Below are 23,508 nucleotides of genomic sequence, written 5' to 3'. Positions count from 1 at the left end.
TTTTCAAATTCTCAACACAAATTAATTCATAATAGTTTCTTTTCAATGTCTGAAGATCAGTAGTAACATTTCCTTTTCATTTGTGATAATTACCTTCTCTGTTTTGAGGTGTATTGCATAAAAGTGGTATAAACTACAGTTATTTCTGTCAGCTAATTATTACTGATCTGCAAATACTATGACAAATTACTATTTATATTGTAAATTTTTCAACCACAATAACTTGTCTTATTTTTATTTGACAATATAATATGTTGTCCTGTAGACAGTCTTTGCATTTTAGCAATAGAACATGCAATTGGAAAGGTGGAATAGGGTCACAGAAACCAAGTATGCAGAGAGTCTCAAGAAGAAAAGGAGAGCCAGTGGTATGTAGGGAAGTTCAAGGGGAGGGCACATTGAAAGTCTTCGATTTTACAGAAATAGGTCTTACGAAAAGTGGTCAACCTCTTCGAGTTACAACCCTAAGTTAGTTTCTTAAGACACTTCTGATTTCAAAGTCCACCAGGCATCAGAAATAAAATTTCAGAATTCTTAGAAAAATCATAACTCTATTCTTGTTTTCATTTCTTTAAAGTTACTACTTTGATGTCAAGTGTGAAATTCACTGAGGGGAGTTCGGGGAGGTGTGTTTTCCTTTTCATCCTGTAGGTGTCATCGCCTAAATCCTGAATGTTTAGTGCTTTCATTTTCTAAGAATTCTGAAATAGGTTTTATATCAAAATCTGATGTTTTGAATGGTACTTTTAAAATTTTGCTTATTTGCAATATGCCGTTAGTTAAAATTGAGGCCCTGTGTTGAGGTCTCCTGAAATGCAGTGTAGAAGCTCATGAAAATTTTGAAGTAGGTGCTCATGCTTCACATCTGTGGAAATTGTATTTAAATTTAGCATTAAAGATCATTTTATTTTTGTCTTTCATTCCAGGAACTTGTGTCCCTGAAGCCTGGTAAAGCTGCAGAGCTGGTTCCACTCACTTTTCTGAACAGATTGAAACAGTCAGGAAAAAAACTTTAGGTAAATTTTGTAGAATATATTGGGAAGAAACATCTAATGGAGAGACAGTTATTGAACCTGCACTTAAGAACTTTTGATTGTGATTATTTCTTCAGTTGATAGTTCCTTTTAATAGCAGTTTCTACACATTGTGTGTTTGTGTGTATTTGGGAGCAGTTGTGGATCTCTGAGTCTGGACATGAGGGTGTTCATCTTTGTGCATAAGAGACACTAACATCACAGAGACATTACTGGAGCTGTAACCTGCACTCACCCTGGACATCGTCACCACAGAGGCCCCCCCCCCCTTTGCTGTAGTAGCTGCAACAGTATTCTCTTTGGGTTTCATGTTATTTGTTCAGACTTCTGTCATCCTCAGAAAGGGTTAATGATGAGTGGAATTTTTCTTGGGAAATCTTCCCTAGAATACAGCTGTATTAATGTTGAGTAGTGAGATGCCCAGTTGAAAGTACTGTGTCATGGAGCTAGCGTTCCCCTCGTCACCACCACGGCACTGCTGGGTGGGTGCTTTGCTCACTACCATTATGGCCACGAGTGACAGAGATAGGGAACAGGACAGTGACAGTGACATAGCACAACCCAGGGTCTCCATGTAGCAATAATAGTTGTAGGAGACACGTACACAGGATGGAAACCAGAGCGTGAGTGGGAGGCAGCTGGCATAAGAGAGAGATATGGAGTTCATTCATTCACGTATTTCATTTCTCACAACTGTGGCCACCCCCCATGCACCGCAGTATGGTAGGCTCTGGGGGCACAGGTAAGTGTACAATGTTTTCCTTAATTTTTTCATATGAAGCAGAGAAGTACTTGTATAAACATAGTATAGTGTTAAAAGCTCTACACGAGACATATGGGCAAAAGTGTTGCAGGAACAAGAGGAGAGAGGGATAGACTGTGTGAGACAGTCAGACAGGAGTTCCCACGTACGCGTGAACTGGGCTTAAATAATTGGTGTCAGTTTTCTAGACAGAATTAAGAGGGAGTTGTAGATAAAGGGTCCTGGGTGTGTAGAGAGTTAAAGGGACAAAGCAGCACGCATATTCAGAGGGTGATGTTGTGGGGACGATAGCAGAAGGTTAAGCTATAAATGGTGTGTCAGGGGGAAGGGTTAGAAGTATAGAGACTGGAAAATAGGGTTTTGGGGCTTACAGTGAACAACTTAATATGTAAAGCTAAGAAGTAATATACTGAGTTTTCTGTGTACTGGAGAATGACTAAAGGTTTTTAGGCAAGGGAACTATACCATTAGATTCATTTTATAGAAAATTAACCGTGTAGTGTGAGTATGACTTAGAAGCAACACCACTGAATATTGTTACTGAAGATTGTTTTTCCATTTAAAGTGAGAAATACCATGGTTTAGAAGGTCTGTGATGTAATTAGCACTGTTACTTGGCCAATAAGTGATCTTGGTTTCAAAGTAACATACTTTTTACCTGTAGCCTTAATTATAGATGTGATTACATAATGCTGCTCTCTTGCCTTTTTTGTTTTCAGAGAAGATCTCCATGTAAATCGACAATTGCTGCAAATGTCTCCCCATGTCACAGAGCCGTTCTCTGAGCTGCTGTGTCCATTCAGCACCAGCCAGGTTGTAGAGATGCTGCCAAGCCTGGGGTGCTGCCTCCTGGAAGAAAGCATTCTGATAAGACCAATGGTGTAGAGGAGGCAAGAGTCGGCTTTCCTTAATCATCCACTGTTGTATAAGTGAGCAAAGGGAGACTCATATTAAATTACCTGCCTGCGTTCGTACCTGGTAAGTGCTAGCAGCTGAGATTAAACCCAGATACTCCGTGGTGCATGAGCTCCATTGCTGTGATAAATTTCATCTCCATTTATTCCAGTAAAATCAGAAGCAGCACATGTCCATCGTTGTTATTAATCAAGGTTCACAGCTATTCAAGTCAACTTGATAAATGTAGAAGAAGGAATAGCATAGAAATATTAAAGGAGAAAACAAGCTGTTACTTGTAGGCACTGATGTTAGTCCTGTTGTGCTGGGACTTACAGGCTGAATGGCAGCTCAGGAGCCTTAGCACAGGCGTTGCCTGGATCCTCTTTCCTCCTTTTCTCCTGCTTCCAAATGAAAGTGAATGTGTGTGCAAATGAATGTGGAAGCAGGTAGAAGGGAGGGAAGCTTCCTGGCAGGAGCTCAGGTGGGCAGCTGAAGGGAGCACTTGAGGGGCCCTGTGGCAGCAGGGTGGGTGGGGGCAGAGAGGAGGCAGTTGGATGTCAAAGTCACAGCCAGAGACTGAGGTCTGACCCCACCCTCATCCCCCAAAAAACCAGTCACTCCTGCTGTGAGGAGGTAGAGATGGGAGGGGTCTCCACACCCACATGGGCTGAGGTTCAGAGGGTGGAGCTGCAGGGAGGCTGGGGGATGGCTGGAATGACCTTTCTCCTCTGCTTCCCTGTTCTGCATCCCCTTTGGCTGGGTTTACAGATCCTTCCCTGAAAGATGGGGTTGGGGGAGGGGTGAGGTCAGAGAGGCCCAGAGTGGGAATGATCTCTATGGCCACCATGGGGCATGCAGGCAGGCCCAGAGCCCTGGGGCCCATGTCAGTCTGTCTGTCGAGCTGTGCACAACCGAGACCCATGTGGTGTACAGTCCTGGACGGAGCTGCCCACTGCTCCCACCCACGCATAGATTGGGAAGAATGTGCCCAGATCCCTGGCTCCCTGCTCCCCTGGACATACTGGCAGGTGGCAGACAGGTACAGAGAGCAGTTGCCTGTGAGCAAGGCCGAGGCCTGTTTCAGGGCCCAAAGCCTGGGGTTGTCACTGCCCCCAGCAGCCCAAGTCCAAGACTCCCCACCATAGTCCCCTTTCCTGCTTTCTCTTCCAGCTGCTGCTGGCAGCCCCAGGCCGGGGTCAGGGCCCTGGATGTTAGAAGCCACTGCTGCCCCTTCACTCTCCTGAAGCCGTCTCCTCCTCCTGCCTCCGCTCAGAGCCCCTGCACCCTGGCCCCAGCCCGGCCTGGCCCCGCTCACCACTGGACCCTGGCATGTCAGGGCCTGGCCCACGCATGCCTGTTCAGCCCGTGGAACCCTGGTGGCCCCACCAAAGATGACAGGCCAGGCCGATGTCCCGATCACCCTATGGGTTTTCCATCTGCTGCTGCTGCTGCTGCTGCTTGGGCACCAGCCAAGTGTGGCCTCAGAGACGGATGTGCATCCTTGGGTGGGCCGTGCCCCATGCTGGTGCAGGACAAGTTCTTCAAGTACTTCTTGGCGGCCACTGAGTTCTCTGCCAATGCCTCGTGCTGCTCCTGGACCCTGTGCAAGCCGAACCTGCACCGCTACAAGCTCTGCATGAAGGTGGCCAAGGTGCCCGCCTGCAGCAGCCCCGCCTGCGTCCGCATCTACCAGTTAGACTCCTTCCTGGAGTCCACACCCAGCTACCTGGGCCTGGAGAACTGTGACGAGGTGCTGAGGCTCTGCAATTCCTCGGTGCCCCTGGCCTTCCTGCAAGCCAGTAAGCAGTTCCTGCAGATCAAGAGACAGCAGATGACACCGGGCCCCAGGGCGGGGCCTTCCCACCCCAGCGACAGCTTCTCTGTGGAACACCTGGTCATGGGCAACCACAACCCCCGTGACTTGGCTGGTGGTCCTGAGAACTGCCTCACCAGCCTGACCCAGGATGGGGTGGGGATGCGCTCCAGGTGAGTGACCACTGGGGAGAGGTGCAGAGAGCAGCATTCTGGGCAGAGGGCACGGGGGAGAAGGTCTCCTCTTCAGGCCTGCCCTGGCCACCCGTCCCTGAGCACTCCCTTGGAGAAACCAGTTGCACTGAGAAGTTCTCTGCAGGCTCACTGAGAGAATAGGGACCTGGGGTGCCTGCCTGAGGCCCCCAGGGCCGGGCGTGGTGCCGGCACACTGGGAGGTGCTTGCTGAGTGTGCAGGGAAGGATGCGTCTGGTTTCTCCCAAGATGAGGGAGTTTTTCATTTCTGGCTGGGGGAAGGCCCCTCCTCTTCTGCAGGTAGGACGGTTTTAATGGGCCAGCAGGCTGCTGTGGCCTGTGGCAGGGTCTGCAGGGGCCTCCTGGGACACGGGAGGAAAAATGAGAGTGGGCTGTCGGGAAGTGTGGTGAGGAGGTGCAGCTTGGGGGTTGCACTTGTGGCCGCACAAATCCTTACCCTGCAGCTTGTTAGTTACCCAGCTCCTGGGAGGTGTTCTGGTGCCAGGGACGAGGAGCAGTGAAGAGGCACAAGGAAAGTCCTTTGTGTCCTGAGCTGCCTTTCAGGTCATGGGAGGGAGAAGGCAGTAATAGCCAAACATAAAATGCGGTGGGTATGGGGAGGTTGGGTCCCTGCTGTCGGGCCTGTGTGTCACCCGGAGTTACAGGCTCATTTGGTCAGGGGGTCGTGTTCAAGATTCCGGGAGATGTGCGGGCAAGCCTTGTGAACTTCAGCGACAAAGGTGGGGGATGCATGGGTGCTGAGTGGGAACCTGGTGGGAGGGGTTGGGGCACTTCACCTTCTTACCAGTTTGGTTTCCTTGGTGAGCGGGCCACCTGCACAGGAGGGCACTATCAGTGCGCTGGGACACTGGACAGGACTCCATGGCAGCAGGGCAGGCGAGGGGCCTTGCAGATCCTTGGAGGGGAGCCCTCCTTGCAGGAAGCCCAGGGAGTCACGGGAAGCTAGGGCTGCAGCCAGGGCAGGGAGGGCAGCAGGGGCCAGGCTGGGCTGGGCTTTCATGCCAGCGGGTCATCGTGGGGCCAGGTGACGAGGTCCAGGGATTTTGGCCCCTCCTGAGCTATTGGGGCTCCTGGATTCCACAAAATAGCCTCTGGAGAGGCACCAAGCAAGCTACGTGGGGTTACAAAGGAAGCCAGTTTTCCTGGACCTGATTTTGTTCATAGCCTCAAAGCTGAGGATCAGGAGAGGAGCTAAGAGGTGGCCAGAGCCGTGGGAAGAGGGGGCAGGTGTGGAGTTCACAAAACCAACAAAAAAAAAAACATTTTTCGGGGCCCCCAGTGCTGGCGTGGGAGACCGGGAAGGCAGATCTTCGGTCTGGGCAAGGTGGAGGTCAGCTCCCCCCACCTCCCCGGGCAGCATGCTGGTAGTACTGGTCCTTGGCAGCTGGGGAGGAGGTGAGTGGAGCAGCGTATGGAGGGCTTTTCTGAGGAGTAGAGATACAGGGCATTGGCGGGTCTGGGAGGTGGGAGGGTGCAGGAGCTGTCCATGCTGGCAGCCTGGGCCCCTGCCCAGCTCTGCCCCGAGATCCAGCCAGAAGAGGCAGAGCAGGCCAGTTCCGTGGTACTCAGACACATAGCAGGACTGCCTTCTGACCAGCAGAGCCTGCCCCAAAGCCCAGGGCGTGGAGCGGTTCAAGTTCTAGAGGACGGTCCCTGCTGTGGAGTCGCAGGGCTCCAAGGAACCCTGTTTGAGAACTTCATGGGTGGGCTCTTCTGGGCTGTCTTCTGGTCCCAAGAGTAGCTGAAGTCTCACTCCAGAGCCTCAGTCCTAGGGCTGTGGCTGCCTGACAGGGCTTTGCCCTGACCTGCCCCTAAACTCCCTCCCCATTGGTACCTCCCTCCTCCTCAGGGTCCAGGCCAGAATCGCCACCCCCCCCAGGCCCCACAGCCCAGCTGGGGCTGAGGTTCTCTCTCCTGTGTCCCGAGCATCTTTCCTTTGCTTCCTTCCTCCCCGAAGGTCTGCCCCCCTGTGCAGCCAGGGTGGGCTCTCTGGGGCATTTCTGATTGGGGTGCTGTCCTGCTTCTAATGCTCACTGCCCCCTCTTGCCCTCTGTGCAGGACAGGGTGTGGGCCTGGCTCACCCGACATGCGCTGGAGAGAGGAGTGAGCTGGTGCAGATGAGGCCGGCCCACAGGGATGCTGGGAGGGCCTCGACTTGGTCCGGCTCCCATGGGCCCTGGGACAGGGGCAGAATTCAGATCGGTTCTGCCTGTCCTGGGGCAGTGCCAGGCCATGCAGAGAGCAGGGATTCATCCAACAGACCTGGGCTTGGATCCAGTCTTGGGCGCCCAGGACCTGGGAGTTCCCCCCAGGGTTGCTCTTCTGTGGCCCCCAAGTGCCCGTCTGCAAAGTGGAGCTGCAGCAGGTACCTTTAGGACTGCTGCTGCAGAGACCCAGCACCCGGCACAGGATGGAGCCCAGTGGTGGTCCCCTCCCTCCGTGAGCCCTGCTCTTCCCTCCAGGCCTGCGAGTGCACAGCGTGGTGGAGGCAGCCCTGCCCTCACCTGCCTCCACCACCTTGTCACCCCCAGCACACAATCTGAGCGTCTACTCCGGGCTGTACCTACTTTCCAGACAGGAGGGCTGTGGTGTGGGCTGCCAGGGGGCTGGAATGAGGAGGGGAGGGTATGGGCCCAGCCTGGACCATCTTAGTCTGTACAGGCCCCTCGAGGGGGAAGGTGCTGGGTTTTGAAATAGCCTTGACACCTAGTCAGTGGGGACAGGACAGAGTGAAGCGGCTGTCACGCAAGGTGGTGTTGGGGGAGGCACTGGACTGTGGTCAGACTTTCTGCTGGGGTTCTCCAGGACATCAGAGAGGGTCCGTTCTGGGGCTGGGGCCCTGGGTTGGGGGCTGGTGGCTGCATTAGGTCCCAAATTGGGTGCAGGGGAGGGCGTGCTGCAGCTGGGGCTGAGGCTCAGGAGAGGTTTCAGGTCCCACTGCCACCCTGCCATCAGGCCGGGTGGGCACCTTCCCAGGTATGGGATTGGCCGTGGGACCTTGGCCCCGGTCTCTGTCCCCAGATGTTGATTAGGAGGTCAGGGCAGATGGCTCTGCCCACCACCAAGAGTGTCCTCAGAATGGTCCAGAGGCAGGGCAGGAGAACAGGCTTCCCAGTGATAGGGGCCAAGTGTGGGTGTGCCCAGTACTGCTTGGAGGGGCAGCATGAGGAGTTGGCAAGTTGCCTCCTCAGAGGACATGAACATTTGCCACTGAAGACCCCCCACAGTGCTGCCCCTGGTGAGCCAGCATCCCCAACCAGCCTTTCTCCCCCTGAGGTCCCCTCCTGCTCTATCTCTGGGTAAACCAGCAGGTCAAGCTCTTAATGCTTATCTGAGTGCATGAAGCCTCACTCCCACCTTACATATGGGGACACCGAGGCTGGGAGGTGAGGGACAGGCCCGAGTCCACACAGCCATAAGAGGGGCAGCTCAAGTCCAGCCGTCCTGGCCCCGTTGGCCCAGAGCCGGAGGCCGCCCACATCCAGCTCTTGCCATGCCTACAGACCTGTCAGGACAGACGCTAGGAGGGGACTGCAGAGCAGTGACCGACCTTATGTCGCTGGCCAGCTAGGCCCAGGCAGCAAGAAGCAAGGAGTCCCTGTGGGCAGGCGGCCAGTGCGTACATGGTATGCAGAGCAGAGGTGCCAACACCACAAGGCTGGGCCAGCTCTGGGGCACAGACTTCAGTCTCCTTCCTCTGCCCTCTGGCCTTGCTGCTGTGTGGGGTGGTGGCCGGCCAGGGGCTTTGGGAAGGGTAGGAAAACTGAGGCTCGTAGGCAGAAGGAACTTCCCAGAGTTCACGTGGGGGCGAATCGAGGAAGGGCGGTGCTGGCTTCCTGAGGCCAGGACAGCTCTACTGCATCCCCGCTCACTTGGGCCAAGAGCTGCCACCCTCCCCTGGGTGTGAGTGGCTGGCACGTAGCCGGCACCCTCTCCTGGAGCAGGGCAGGTGACCCCAGGGTCACGAGATGGGGGTCAGTCTGTGGGGTTCAGGTGTGGGTACTCAAGCCTCCTTACTGTGACTTTGCCTGAGCCTCGGTTTCCTCACCATGAAATGGGGGAGTGCAACCTTGCTGACTTTGCCAAGGCAGGATGCAGGGATCCGTCCAGGCAGAAGCCTGGACTCAGTGGCTGCAGGAGGATCTGGGTGGGGGATAAAGGAAGGAGCTTTCTGGCAGGATTGCAGATGGGAGGCTGATGTGGGCACCTGTGTGGCCCTGTGACAGGGGGCAGGGTGGGAGGGTGCTGAGAGGAGGCAGTTGGATGTCAAAGTCACGGCCAGAGACCTGGGTCTGACCCTGCCTTCATCCTCCAATGAATAGGTCATTTTTTTATGCGAGGAGGCAGAGATGGGAGGGGAGTTTGCACCCACATGGGCTGAAGTTCAGAGAGTGGAGCTGCAGGGAGGCTGTGGGATGGCTGAAATGATCTTTCTCCTCTGGCTGAGTTTACAGATCCTTCCCTGAAAGATGGGGTTGGGGAGGGGTGAGGTCAGAGAGGCCACAGAGGCCCAGAATGGGAATGACCCCCATGGTCACCACGGGGCTTGCAGGCAGGCCCAGAGCAGAGGGGCCATGCCAGTCTGTCCAGATGGGCACAGCCAAGGCGTATGTGGCCTGCAGCCCTGTCTGGGGCTGCCCACTACTCCCACCCAGGCCTATGTGGGAGAGGTTGTGCCTGGGCCCCTGGCTTCCTGCCCCTCCAGCCCCTGCAGGTGAACATACTGGCAGGTGACAGACAGGTGCATAGAGCAGGTGTTTGAGAGCAGGCCCGGGTCCTGTGTGAGGGCCCCAAGCTCGGGGTTGTCACTGCCCCCAGCATGCTCGAGTCCCAGCTCCCCATGGGGCTGATAGTGCTCTCTTCTGCTTTCTCTTCCAGCTGCCGCTGGCAGCCCCAGGCTGGCGTCCAGTCCCCGGATGTTAGGAGCCACTGCTGCCCCTTGGTCGCCTGAAGCCTTCTCTTCTTCCTGCCTCCGCTCAGAGCTCTGCAACCTGGCCCAAGCCCGGCCTGGCCCTATTCGCCGCCAGACCCTGGCATGTCAAAGCCTGGCCCATGTCTGCCTGCTCAGCCTGTGGAACCTTGGCAGTCCCTCTAGCTAGGATGAGGAGCCAGGCCGCTGCCCCAGGCGCCCTGTGGGTTTTCCATCCGCTGCTGCTGCTGCTGCTGCTTGGGCACCAGCCAAGTGTGGCCTCAGAGATGGATGTGCGTCCTGGGGTGGGCTGTGCCCCATGCTGGTGCAGGGCAAGTTCTTCGGGTACTTCTTGGTGGCCACTGAGTTCTCTGCCAATGCCTCGTGCTGCTCCTGGACCCTGTGCAAGCCGAACCTGCACCGCTACAAGCTCTGCATGAAGGTGGCCAAGGTGCCCGCCTGCAGCAGCCCCGCCTGCGTCCGCATCTACCAGTTAGACTCCTTCCTGGAGTCCACACCCAGCTACCTGGGCCTGGAGAACTGTGACGAGGTGCTGAGGCTCTGCAATTCCTCGGTGCCCCTGGCCTTCCTGCAAGCCAGTAAGCAGTTCCTGCAGATCAAGAGACAGCAGATGACACCGGGCCCCAGGGCGGGGCCTTCCCACCCCAGCGACAGCTTCTCTGTGGAACACCTGGTCATGGGCAACCACAACCCCCGTGACTTGGCTGGTGGTCCTGAGAACTGCCTCACCAGCCTGACCCAGGATGGGGTGGGGATGCGCTCCAGGTGAGTGACCACTGGGGAGAGGTGCAGAGAGCAGCATTCTGGGCAGAGGGCACGGGGGAGAAGGTCTCCTCTTCAGGCCTGCCCTGGCCACCCGTCCCTGAGCACTCCCTTGGAGAAACCAGTTGCACTGAGAAGTTCTCTGCAGGCTCACTGAGAGAATAGGGACCTGGGGTGCCTGCCTGAGGCCCCCAGGGCCGGGCGTGGTGCCGGCACACTGGGAGGTGCTTGCTGACTGTGCAGGGAAGGATGCGTCTGGTTTCTCCCAAGATGAGGGAGTTTTTCATTTCTGGCTGGGGGAAGGCCCCTCCTCTTCTGCAGGTAGGATGGTTTTAATGGGCCAGTAGGCTGCTGTGGCCTGCAGGGGTTTCCTGGGACATGGGGGCAGAATGAGAGTTGGCCTTCGGGATGTGTGGTCAGGAGATGCCATTTGGGGGCTGCCTGTGTCGTGGCTGCACAAATCCTTATCCTACAGCTAGTTCCCCAGCTCCTGGGAGGTGTTCTGCTCCAGGGACTAAGAACAGTGAAGAGGTACAAGGAAAGTCCTTTGTGTCCTGGTGCTGCCTTCCAGGTCGGGGGAGGGAGGAGGCGGTAACACCCAAACACAAGAAGCAGGTGTCAGGTGCGGGGTGAGGGGGTTCCCTTGTGTCGGGGCTGCATGTTATCTGGAGCCGGGCTGACTTGCTCAGGGGCCTGTGTTTACGATTCTGAAAGAGGTGTGGGCAAGCCTTGTGGCTGTCAGAGGGAAAGGCGGGTGTACCAGTGTGCTGGGCGGGTCCCAGCAAGGTGGGGTTGGGGCACAGTCCACCTTCTTAGCTGTTTGGTGTCCTTGGTGAGTGGGGCACCTGTTCAGGAGGGCATGATCTGTGAACTGGGACCCCGGGTGGGCGTCCATGGCAGCAGGGCAGGTAGGGAACCCTGCAGACACTTGGGAGGGGAGCCCCCCTTTGAAGGAAGTGCAGGATGTTGCGGGAGTCTGGGGCCTTAGCCAGGGCTGGGAGGGCAGCAGGGGCCAGTCTGGGCTGGGCTTTCCTGCCAGCAGGTCATCACGGGACCAGGTAATGTTGTCCACGGCCGTTGGCCTCTCCTGAGCCAGTGGCACTCATGGATCCCACAGAATAGCATCTGTAGAGGCACAGAATAAGCTAAGTGAAGTTACAAAGGAGGTTGGTTATCCTGGACCTGTTTCTATTCACGGCCCCTGTCCGAGTACCCTGGGTGAGAAACATGTTGAAGCAGCGTGGTGCCGGAGAGGATCAGAAAATGAGGAAAGAGGTGGCCAAAACCCCGGGAAGAGGGTGCAAGTGTGGCATCCAGGAAACATCAGAAAATCTCAATCTTGCATCCGTGTATCAGGGTCCCCAGCACTGGGGTTGGAGGCCTGAGGGCAGATCTTCGGGCTGGGCAAGGTGGAGGTCACTGCCACCTTGGCTGGGGCAGCTTTCCTCCTTCCTTCAGGGTGGAGTGTGTACAAGGGGTGTGTGTGCATGTGTTCAGTGCATGGGGCACGTGTGTGCACACGATCACGCCTGCCCCCTTCCAGCATGTCAGTATGTACGTGTGTGCATTGCGTTCTTTCGTGTTTGTGAGCGTGGGAGGTACTCGAATCCACCGTGTGAGTGTGTGTGTGTAGGCTGATTTCAGCAGTTGTGACAAAGCGCATGTCAAGGCTGTGTGGCAGGGCTGGGGGCCTTGGGGGAAGATGGCTGGCAGGTCCTGAGGGCTGGGGTTGCCACGATATAAAGTGGGGAGCTCGGCTGCCGGACAGGACACGATCATTCGGCCCAGAGGCAGCTCAGACCCCATGTGCGTGCCTGGGACTCCGAATGCCTTGATGCTCTGAGACCTTGAAGTAAAGATCTTGGTGGTGGTGACAGCAGCCACATCTGAGTGTCTCCTTTGTGCAGGAAGCACCGCCTGTCAACCAGTTTACTCCTCCCAGCAGCCCGGGGATGTCTCCTCAGTGAGGCGGCCCCCTGTGTAGGGCCTTTGCACAGGCTGTTCCCTGGGCTGGGACACTCTTAACCGCACACCCACAGGGCCCCTTCCCTCAGCTTGTTGTGCCCTGGCCATACTGACCCCCTGACCGTGCTGCTTCAAGTGGCAGCAGCCCCAGCCACGCTCTCACTGCACCCTGTCTCTTTCTCCTCCCACATGGCATCGCCTGTGAACACCGGGTAATTCCTGTGCCCTTATTCTCTGTCCTGCCATGATGTAGCCCCCAACAAGGCAGAGGAGTTTGCCTGCTGGCTGATGAAACCCGGCACACAGGAGGCCCTGGATTAATGCTTATGTAGTGGAATGAGGCACAGAGATGTTAAGGCAGCATCCAGGGTTACACAGCTTGTAAGGGGGAGACAGAGGGCAGAACCAGCTCTTGTCACCTGGTTGTCCCGCCCGTGGTGTCTCCTGCACTGCACTTTACTGGTAAGAGGAGTGTGTGTGTGTGCACATGTATGTCAGGGTGGGGTGGCACGCAGACTAAAGAGGTCCAGCAGTCATTCAGAAGACACGTAGCTGAGCTAGGCAGGTGCCCGGCCCCAGTTCTTGCTGGCTGAGCCTGTGCTAGGGAGCTTCGCCCCTCACCCTGGTTAGGGGAGGCTGGGTCACATGTGTCCCTCCATCTGTAGCCCAGCTGGGAGCCAGCAGGAGGCCCAGGCCAACACATGGCCCTTTCTCAGGCCTGCCCCCACCTGGCCTGTCCAAATGTGACATAGCTACATCACGCATCTGGCTGGGAAGTGTTTCTTGGGCCAGAGCAATTGTCCTCTGTCCTCCACCTCTTGTCTCCACCTGGCGGCATCTCTGCAGCTACTCTCCCGCTCCCCTGGCCTCTCAGCTCCATGTCCCTCTCTCTCTCATGGTAGTCTTTGTGCATTTTCCTACTCCTGGTCATATGGGCCAAGTCAGGACCCATGGGTGCTGGGGTAGGGGGTACTGGGGACTGTGGGGGAATTCAGAGAGAGGTCCTGTCCCCTGTGGTCCTCATTTGCACATCCATGCAGGGGGCTGAGGAGGAGTCCCGTTGCCCCAGGACAGGCCCTAACTTCAGAGGCTCTGGACCACGCCCTGGATGCCTAGGGAACCAGCCTGGTAGGTGAGAGCAGGGCAGGAATGGACAGGGGCTGACCCATTGCCTCTGCTGCCCCACCTGCTGGGCTGAGAGCTCTGCCCAGGAAGCAGGAAGGCCTAGCAGGATGCAGGCCTCTCGCAGGGCCCTCATCCTGGCCGACTGGGGCCACAGGGGCCAGGGAGGCCACAGCCTCCAGGCTGGGCCATCAGGGTGGGAAGGAGGCTGGGAGCCCCCTCACCATGTGCCCTCTCTCCTAGGTGGCCAAGGCTACCTGGCCACCATTAATTGGCTCTGTTAATGCAGTAATGAGACAGAAATGAGGCTTACAGACAGAGGGGGCATTGAGCCAGGGAAGAATGGCTGCTTCTGTCTGGGCCTGAGAGGCGCAGCCCAACCCCCAGCCTTGCCCACTGCTCTGCTGCCCCCTAATAGCCCACCCAGCCCAGGAGCCCTGTGGCCACCCAGCAAAGGGGGTCTTGAGAGCCTCTGCCCAGCACTGCGGGCCCCAGGAGTCCTTGTGGACAGTCCCCCATTGTGGATGCAGTAGTCTGAATAACATTTGTCAAGTGTCAGCTATGAGTGGGACACACGTTAAAGATACAACAATGATAACAAAACTAGCAGTCACCACTCGCTGAGTGTCCCTCCATGATGGGAGCATGGCCAAGGTCAGGGGGCAGTCAGTTTCTGGGATCAGGGCTCCATACGTGATGCAGAGCATCCACCGGTAGTTGAGTGTCGCTCTGTGGTGAAAGTGCAGCCAAGGTCGGGGGGTGGTCTGTGACCAGAATCAGGGCTTGTGTATTACTGGGGCCAAGCACCCTGTGTCCAGGATCAGAAGTCAGTCTGGTGAAGATCAAGACTCAGTGTGTGACCAGGGTCATGTCTAGGCTTGGGGGGCGGGCAGTCCTGTGAGCCACTGGCCCCCTGCGTGGCCTATCCTGATCTGATCCCTCCTCTCCGCCCCCTCCTCCCACCACATCTTCACCACCTGAGTTACCAAGGTAACCAGCCCTGAAATAATCGGTGTTTTAGCAGCTGAGGCCTAACCTGAGTCTATCCTGAAAGACTGAGCGCTGCAGCAGTTGCCTTGGAACCAAGGGGCATCCTCTCTCTCCCACCCACTGCCAGTTTCCTTGTCACTTAGGCTTCCAGTTGGGACCTGGGCCCACCCTGGCCCTGCTTCCAGTCCTGTCTCCTGGATCCCAGGCTTCTTTCCCTTTATCTCAGTGTGATGGGGTGGGATGGCTCAGCAGGGAGACCACTGAGGTGTAGAGTGCCAGGCGGGGGACCCTGTGGTCAGTTTTGGCAGGCAGCCTTAGTCTAGGGGCCAGTGAACAGAGCACTTGGAATCTGATCCTGGGTTTGATCCCAGCTCCTCTCCTTGTCAGCCTGGTGGATAACTTGGTGCCTCTGTCTGCATCTCCCAAATAGGGATGGTCATGGGCTGTTGAGGTCACCTGAGTGAAGTGGCAGTGTTGAAGGCCCGATGTCTGGGTAGCCTCGGCTCTCATACCTTCAGAGCCTCTCCCCTACCCTTTCCCAAGGGCATGGAGGCAGTCCTGGGGCTCCCTGCCTTCCTCCAGGCTCTGGTCTGTTCCCCTTCTCCTGCCCCTGGCCCCCAGGGTCCTTCCACAACATTCCCAGTTCAGAGTGAAGTCCTATTTGTGCAGTATCCTTGAGACCCTGGCTTCACCTGTCTTCTGAGACTTGGGCCTCCATGCTGTCTCCAGGGCAGACCCTCCTGGCTGTCTGGACCACGTTTCTTTGAGTCTCAGTTGTCTCTGCTGTACGTGGAGTGAACATTTGGTTCCTGGATGGTCTGAGACGCAAGGCTTCTGTGTACTGAGGTGACCAGCATGGAGCAGGGGCAGGGGGAAGGCAGGACTCCCTTGCCCAGGTTGCTCCCCAGAGAGCCAACCTTGGTGGGAGCAACCTTCTTTGAAGAGTGTGGAGCCCCATCCCACTCGGCCCCCTCCTCAATAGGGGAGGCAGGGCATTGCTTCACGTGGACAGGCTCACATCTTCCCATCTGAACAATGAGAGCAGAGAGGCTTCCCTTGTGGGATCACAAGGCATTGTGTCCAGACCCAGGATGGGGCTCAGAACCAGGCCCTTGGCCCCCCCAGAGTCAGGGTCCATGCAGAGCTCAGCCCTGCCCCCACCCACGGCCCTCCCTGGCAAGTCCTCCCTGGGCCTCTACTGCACAGCTAGAAGCTCAGGGGTCAAGCACGGTGCACACCCACCCCAGTAAGGTTGGAGCCACCCCTTCTATCCGTCCCTTGTCTGGCAGAGGGACTCTGCCTCTGGGTTCAGGGGAAAGTGGGACCCGTGGGAGGGTTGGCTCTGAGAGGAGAGAAGTTTCTGCAAGGGCGTGGGGGGGGTGTGGAGTTCTCGGTTGCCACATAACTCAGCAGGGAGAAGGAGCCCCGCCTTCCAAATTGGGGTAGTTGGTGTCCCTTCCTAGTGACCAGTTCATTCATCAGACCCCCTTGATGGTTGGTTCCCAGAACAGGCACGGGGACCGCTGGGAGGGGACTCTGCACCTGTCCAGCAGACCTCTCCAGAGGAGAGCACCTGGACACTGCACCTGCTGGCCATCAAAGTGGGTTCCCTGGGATCAACTCTGATCCCAGTAACGTGTCCACATCTGTCATCTCCCATTTCAGGCATCAATCTGTCCTCAGATGATGGGTGTGAGGCTGGGATGGGATGTACTTGACGGGCCCATGATGGTGGGTGCGGGGCCACCATGTGAACCTGGCCCTTTGGCTTCAGAGCCCACCCTCTGGGATCTGTGCCATCCTCATTCTCACCCCAGGAGGTGGGTCTGCTCCCCAGGGCCACAGAGAAGCCAGGCTCCAAGTGGCATTGGGGACCCTCTTGCCAGGCCAGGTGTGACCTGCCCTCAGGCAGCCCAGCTCCCTTGCTCCAGTCCCAGTGGAGTAGGTGGCATGGGGCAGTGGCCGAGGTGTAGCTTGGGTTCTGGAGCTGGGCCTTGGCAGTGCCATGTCCTTCGTTCCTGGTACGACGTTTGGTGCCATGTCAGCACATGCAGGGTGCCTGGCCCGGCCTGAACCTGGCCCACAGTAGGTGCTTGGTGAGGCTGCGTGCCCTTGAGTTCACCCTAACCCTGCTTTGCTGGGAGGGCGGAGGCCTCAGGGCGATCCTGAGAATAAAGAGGATGATGGCACCAGGGTCCCTTGAAGAGGGAGTGATCTGGGTTAAGTGTGGCCTTCGGAGAGAAAGCCTGGGTGAAGCAGCCTCTTCCCGAGCCCATCAGCATGGCCTGGAGTGCTTGCCCCAGATGTGAGGCTTCTCCATTCCTCACTCCTCAATGGCTCCTCAGTGTTTAGAGGCTGTCCCTCATCGTGTCCCCCATGGCACTGGGGCTACTAAAGGGCTCAGGTCTTTGGGGGAATGAAGTCATGACTGCTGAGGGGAGAGGGCCAGGATGGAGACCCAGGAGAGGGCTTGAAGGAGGGTGGCCGGAGGGGCCTGGAGGCCCTCAGCAGCCAGTCTGCTGGGTGTCGGGGAGGCTCAGCCTGGTGCTCAGCCAGCAGCTGTGAGAGCTTGATCACTCGTGCTGTCCCTGGGGGCGTGGGAGAACGAGCGCACAGGTCATGGCTGGGGCAGGAGCGGGATGAGGAGACTGATGCTCAGAGGAAACTGGACCGAGGACCACAGGGAGAGGGCAGCAGGGTGCGAGGACCTGTGCCCAGGAAACAGAGCCCAAGCACCATCCTCAACCCCATCTCCCCATCACCCTGTTGTGTAAGGCAGCACTGGGATGGGTGGGGTGTCTTTCCTTCATTCATTCATTCACTCTTTAGACCTAGCTGGGGCTCCAGCTCTTTTTCCAGCCCCCACACTGGGGACCTGGACGCAAAGCCAGTGGAGACCCTGGCCCAGCTGCCTGTAGACAGTGCTGGAGGGCACCGAGTCTCCAGGGGGAAGTGGGGTGGGCACCGGACCCCAACTTCCCCAGCACCTCTGCCCCTCCCTGCCCAGCTGGCCTCTGCATCACGCCCCACTGCTAATCCCATCGAGGCCCACACTCGCCTCCTGACCGCCGGGCTGCTGTGTCCCAGATCCGTGCTTGGGAGGGGTCCTCCCCTGAAGGACAAGTCGGAGCCCGTGCTCCACCAGCTGCTCCGCGGGTGGCAGCAGGGCACACGGGAGTACAGTGGGCCTTTGTACAGGGCACCAAGTGCAAGGGCCACGGGGTGGAAACTTGAGACTGCTTCCTGCAGCAGTGCCCACGGCAGGGCCGTGCCGAGGGACATGTGGGTGGGGGACCTGTTGGGCATGAACCACGAGGCAGGGGCAAGACCGCGTGGCATCTCATTGTGGGACCTTGCAGTGCCCCTGGGGATGCTGGGGCAGGGGGGTGATGATGAGGGATCAAGTGCATGTGAAGCATTTGTTTTTTCCTGTATCAAGCTGAGCTTGGCTTCCACTCTCAGGGTCTCAGTTTCTTCTCATGGCTTCCTGCCCCTTTGTCCCTGTGTCAGCAGCCCTGTGGCTCCAGTATCTGCATCCTCCTTGTCCTCTATGCATGGTGGCAGCCCGCAGTGGATGGAAGTGGCACCCTGGGCATCGGGGAGCAGATGCAGTGTCATGTGGTGGTGGCATACAGCAGGGGGAGCATGCCTGATTAGGGCCCTTCTTAGGGGTAGCAGCCGGCCAGAGCCCCCAAGATGAGCACCAGCAATGCAACACCCGATGGTGTCCCAGTGAGTGTCCCCCCACCCCATCGCTGGCCTCTGGGGAGGGGCTTCCTGAGAGACTGGGTGGGCTTGGGGCTCAGCTCTCCTGGGAAATGACTCCTGCTTGTGATGATGGATTTCCTGGAGGGATCTTGGCCTTCCTGGCCCTGCTGCCAGCTCTCCACCCCTCTTCCTGTCCCCACCCCCACTCACGTTCTGGCCCCTGGGCAGAGCCCTGTGTGATCTGTGACGAGGACAGCTTCGGTGCTGTGCTCTGGAAGGAGATCCTGGCCAGAGAGGTGGCCGCAGTCTGGTGTCCTCACAATACCACAGGTGAGGACTGAGGGGTCGGTGTCGTGGGGGACTCCTATCCTTGAGATGCTAGCCCAAGGGGCTGTCAGCACAGGTCACACGGCCATACCATGCCCAGGAAGCCCGGGCCCTGAAGCCGGGGCTGTACAGGTGGGGTGGGGCGGAGGCTCAGGACCACCGTGTCCTGAGAGTTCACCAGGAACCAGCGCCTTAATTAAGTCCTTTAGTGCAGTGTCCCATGGAGCCACCCATTGACATGTGGGAAACTGAGGCACAGAGACGTTAACACAGTAGCCGGGGCTTGTAGGATCACTAAGTGGGAAGTTGGCTGTGAACGTGGTGTCTTAATCCCCGTGCAGCCCTGTGGAGTGATGGGAGGTGTGGAAAAGGCAGAGTGGGCTCCCAGAAGGGGCTTGGCACATCAGTGCGTTGATGTCCTTTGCCCCTCATATTTGAAGAGTGCAAGCAGGTTTGGAGTTGTCTTTGCTGTGCAACATTCAGGAAGTGACCCTCCCTGAGCCTGTGTTTACTTTCTGTAAAACAAGTGTATTGTGGGTTCCTTGTCCTCCCAGGGACCTCCCCCTAGGGGGGCTGTGTGTTCCCAGCTGTGGTTGCAACCCCCCCACCGTGTTTTGTTTATAGAACAGTGCGCGTCTGGGTAGCGTGTTGCAAATCCACAGAAGTAAAATGAAGAAAACCCAGGTCGTGGGATGGTGTGACTTGTCTGGCCTTTTGTCTGCGTGTACAACCACATTTTCCCTCGTTTTGATTGTGTACCATGCAGTAGAGCAGGGTCCTATCCTGCCCTGTGGCTTCTGTTGGGTGACAGGGTTGTGGCAGTCTCCTAGGGTCATCGCCGCCGTGTGTGTGCGCAAGTGTGCCTGATTCCCTGGGAGTAAGTTCTGGGTCACAGCCTGTACCTGTGTTTAAGGCAGTGGACACCTGACGTCAGTTGGCCCCAAGGCTGCCTGGCGCCTGCTGCGGCACACCCAGGCCATCGGGTCCCCTGCCCCCATGGGTGGAGCTGAGCAGGGTCTGCCCAGCTGTTGGTTTTCCCCAGAGCTCTGGATAGGAAAGGTCTCTGCCCCCACGCAGGTGGGGTCCCTGAAGGTGTGGCTCTTGCCATGTCCCAGGACCTGGTGCAGTGCCCAACATGAAGCATTTGTTCAGAACTGTTTTAAATGAAAGACATCTAGGGAGGCCTGTCCCTTGTGCTGGGTCATTTGTATTGTGGCCACGGGCAAGTGTCTGCTTCTGGTGCTAAGGGTTCCAACTGGAGGGGCTTGTTCCTGGGAGCCATGGGTGGGACTCCTGTGCTTGAGGTGGGCACCCACCTGCGAATCAGGAGACAGAGCTGACCCGCCGTCTCCCCATGCCTCATCCTGTTACGCTGTGAGCTGGACGAGGAGGGAATCGCCTACTGGGAGCCCCCACCTACATCCGCTGTGTTTCTATCGACTACCCAAACAACCAGATAATGGTCAGGCTGGGACAGGGGTCTCCTACCCAGCCCAGCCCATCTCTCCAGGGTCCTCCTCTGCCCTCTGTACTCTGACAGTCCTGTGTCCCCAGTGGCACACTATGTGGATGTAAGTCAGCCATGGCCATGACTGGGGACTGCAGAGGACTTTCTTGATGTGGGAAGTCCTTGGTACCTGTAAGAGATGGCACCCACCCCTTCTATCTTCCAGGCCCAGAAGCAACTGGCAAAGGCTTGGTGTGGACTGCCCGGGGAGGCGGTCTTTGAGGTCATCCAGACACTGGAGTGGCCACCAGGGCATATAAAACTGGACTTTAGCTCCTGCTCCCCATCTGGGCTCAGAGAGGGGACAGGAGCTGTCCAAGGCCACAAAGCAAGGCTTAGATGCCTGAGCCAGTCCCTTCCCCATTCTGGGTCTCAGTTCCTCCCCCTCAAACTCTTACTCTGTGGGAAGAGGGTTGGCAGAGTGCCGGGCACAGGGTGGGCCCTGCAGTGATGGTTGGGTGGGGCCTGTGGGGCCGGCAGGTGGCCTGAAAGCTCCCCCTCCCTCCCAGGACACCACCAACCAGACTTGTAGTGGGTGGCCCAAAACTGACTTGTAAGTTCATCTGCGATTTTTGTCTTTGGGGCCTCGGGCCTCGGGGGCAGGCCGACCTAGCAGGGGAGGTGCGCAGACTTCAGGTTTGGGGGCCACTGACTCCCCGACTCCGTCTGTCCTGCACGGTCTCCCTGCCCAGGTGAGGGTCTAAGGCAGCAGGGTCCCACCCAGCTGGCTTCCACCCTTCCCAGGGAAGTCCACAGTTGGGGATCCAGAGGGGTGTGGCGGTCCCCCCAACACCGGCCAGGTTACATGCAGGTGGTATAGCTTTGCAAGAGCACCGCCAAGAACTGGTGCAGCAGGGTGAGGCCCCGAGGGATCAGATGGGAAGCAGACGGGGGTGCTCCTGGGGCTCTGGGCTAGTTCCTTGTCAGGCAGTAGCACCAGCCCAGGCCAGGTGCTGCAGCAGCGGGAACCAGGGGGACAGGGCACTGGGCTGGACTGACCGGGCAGTGATTCAGAGTTACAGGGCCCTGCGTGGGTGCCCAGAGCCAGGTGTCCACCCAGACACAAGGAAGCAAAGAGACAGGTGGAGAGCTATGTAGTAACAGGGAAGAGTTTTTGTGCAAAAGCCCTGTAATGGGGGCAGCATCCAGAAGTGAGGAGGGTCAGAATTTGTGGTGACAGGGTGGGAGAGAACTTAGTGACCGGGTCCCAATTGGCCAGATCACCCTGGTGGTGGCTGGGCCTCCTCCCTAGAGGTTTGGTGTCCATTGGGGTGGGTCTGTATGAGCTGCATGTCATTGTCACCAGCCACCTCTCTCATCCCCGGTTCCACCAGTCCCCAGGCCAGCCTGTGGGCCAGGGGGGTACGTGTGGCAAGTCCGTACTGCTGGGTGTGGTGCAGTGACGGAGGTGTGTAAGTGAGGTCAGGGAGGCTCCCGCAGTGGCTGACCCTAGAGGAGTCTGTGTTTTTCTGTCAGAGAACAGGAGGAAGCTCTTTAGGCAGAAACACACTTTGAGCAAAGGTGTGGAAGTTAGAGGGTACAGGAGGAACGTGAGGCCAGGACGAGTATGTGACTGGAGAGGAGGATGGATGGGTGCGGGGGGGAGGCTGCAAGGGGCGTGGGGCCAGTTTGTAGTGCTGTGTGTCAGCAACTATGGAATTTGTCAGGGAGGGATGACTATCATCCATCCATCCTCCATCCACCTGTCCACCTGCTCAGGTATCCACCCACCCACCTTCTATCCATCTACTCCCTTGGCTATCCAGCCACCTACCTATCCACCCATTTACTCACTCATCCACCCATCCAGTCCCTCAATCCATTCGTCCATCCGCCCACCCATCCATTCACCCATCGATATATCCACGTATCCTCCCATCCACCCACCCATCCGGTCTTCAGTGATTACTGATCACTGACAAGGCACTGCTTTAGGAGGACTGCCTTGTCAGTGGTCAGTAATCACTCAAGACCTCAGCCTCCTCTGATCCCCAGCGAGGAGAGACAGGAAAGTGGGAACGTATAGTTCCCTTTGAAACTGTCAGGTCATGGCACAGGCCAAAAAGTGGAGCCAGTGTACTGAGTGGCAGGTGGGGTGAGGTGCCTTTCAGAGCAGGTTCACAGAAGCCTCTCTCAGGTGGTGCTTGAGCAGAGGCCTGACAGTACTGTGTACCGGGTGTCTGGGGACAAGCATTTTGGCAGAAGGAACAGGCAGTGCAAAGGCCCTGTGGTGGAAGTATCTAGGGCCATATGGCAGACTCCACTGCCCTTTCCAACTCTGGGTCTGGGATTGTGAGGACGGGCTGGGGCAGGGGCCTGGGCTTGGGGAGAGCAGGGGCAGACCCCATAGCCTTGGGAAACTGGCTCTCTGGCTTTGGTTGCTGTCAACTGCTTTTCTCTGGGTTTTGCACGTGGTGCAAGCTCTTTGTTCAAAGTGGAGTATCAAAAAAGGTTGAAAAAAGAAAAAGGAAGAAAGAGGGCCCAAGTGCTCTCAGGGCCCAGGCTAGCCATAGTGGGAGGTTACACTGTGGCTGCAGGTCTGTTTAATGTGGCCCCCTCCCCACAGCCCAGAAACCCTCCCCAGTGGCTGCTCGAAGGCTGCCTGCAGTGCACTGGGGATGCCCGTTCACCCAGTGGCCCAGCACCCTTGCTAAGACAGCTCTGCTCACATTTCGGATTGTTCCCTAGGCCTTGAGTCCCCTGGACAGTTTCAAGATCTTGGTGGTAAATTGCTTTCCAGAGATGTGGACCCAGCCCCTTGGCCCCTAGGGCAGCAGGCTGTGCGCAGTCTGGCCAGCCCAGTGTGACGTTCACAGTCCCCAAGACTGTGGGACCTGGGGCAGATTCCACCCTCTGGGAGCCTCAGCTTCCCATCCTCGGGACCAGAGTCAGCCTGCTTACGGGTGAGGGCAGAGAGGTGATGGGGAGTAGGCTGCAGCCAGGTCCATGAGGTGCTTACCACTGGCCATGGCCTCCACCTCAGGTGTGGGGGGCCCACCCACTGCCCACCCCTGGTCATCTCTGAGTGGATGACACTGTTAGGGTCTCTGTGCCTGGGCCCAGGGCTCTGAGGCCAGCTGGAAGGTGCCCCAGAACACATTTTGCCCACAAGCTCCCTATTCAGTCCTGGGCACGGCCTTAGGAGACTGGCTAACTATGCCTGTTACGTTTGGGGAAGCTGAGGCTTAGAAAGGACCGTGGTCCAGCTCAGGATGAGGACTGCGGTATCTGATCCAGAACTGGACAGCATGGGGCCAAAGGCCAGGGCTGGGCAGGGGAGGGAGGGGGCTGTCGCTTCCCCTCCCCCATTCTTTCTCCTTTGCCCTGCTCTTTGTTGGACAGAAACCCTGTCCATTCCCAAGTGGGGCCACTCCTCACATAAACAGGCTCAGAGGAATCAAGCATTTCATGAAGTGGGGACCAGGGACAGGACCCCAGGTCTGCTTCCACCAGTGAGTTCAGAGATTGGGTCTGTGCT

At 57.3% G+C, this 23,508-nt stretch overlaps 2 protein-coding genes across 9 annotated transcripts in view; both read left to right on the top strand.

Annotated features, from left to right (window-relative positions):
* LOC106730781 (adhesion G protein-coupled receptor B1-like) overlaps positions 1-9,733 on the top strand; it is a 40,072-nt gene extending 30,339 nt beyond the window's left edge. For all 5 annotated transcript variants that reach the window (XM_032471112.1, XM_032471108.1, XM_032471110.1 and 2 more), the window contains 4 exons: positions 927-1,016; positions 2,517-2,775; positions 3,865-4,680; positions 9,598-9,733. In XM_032471112.1, the coding sequence (XP_032327003.1) occupies positions 4,118-4,680; positions 9,598-9,670 (636 nt within the window). In that variant the 5' untranslated portion in view covers positions 927-1,016; positions 2,517-2,775; positions 3,865-4,117 and the 3' untranslated portion in view covers positions 9,671-9,733. The remainder of the gene's footprint in view (positions 1-926; positions 1,017-2,516; positions 2,776-3,864; positions 4,681-9,597) is intronic.
* Positions 9,734-9,913: 180 nt separating this feature from the next.
* LOC116660808 (adhesion G protein-coupled receptor B1-like) overlaps positions 9,914-23,508 on the top strand; it is a 57,859-nt gene continuing 44,264 nt past the window's right edge. For all 4 annotated transcript variants that reach the window (XM_032471102.1, XM_032471103.1, XM_032471104.1 and 1 more), the window contains exon 1: positions 9,914-10,414. In XM_032471102.1, the coding sequence (XP_032326993.1) occupies positions 9,948-10,414 (467 nt within the window). In that variant the 5' untranslated portion in view covers positions 9,914-9,947. The remainder of the gene's footprint in view (positions 10,415-23,508) is intronic.

Source organism: Camelus ferus, chromosome 31, assembly GCF_009834535.1.
Source record: "Camelus ferus isolate YT-003-E chromosome 31, BCGSAC_Cfer_1.0, whole genome shotgun sequence".
NCBI lineage: Eukaryota > Metazoa > Chordata > Mammalia > Artiodactyla > Camelidae > Camelus > Camelus ferus.
The sequence above is the reverse complement of the archived record's forward strand: the minus strand, read 5'-3'. Positions and strand labels throughout refer to the sequence as shown.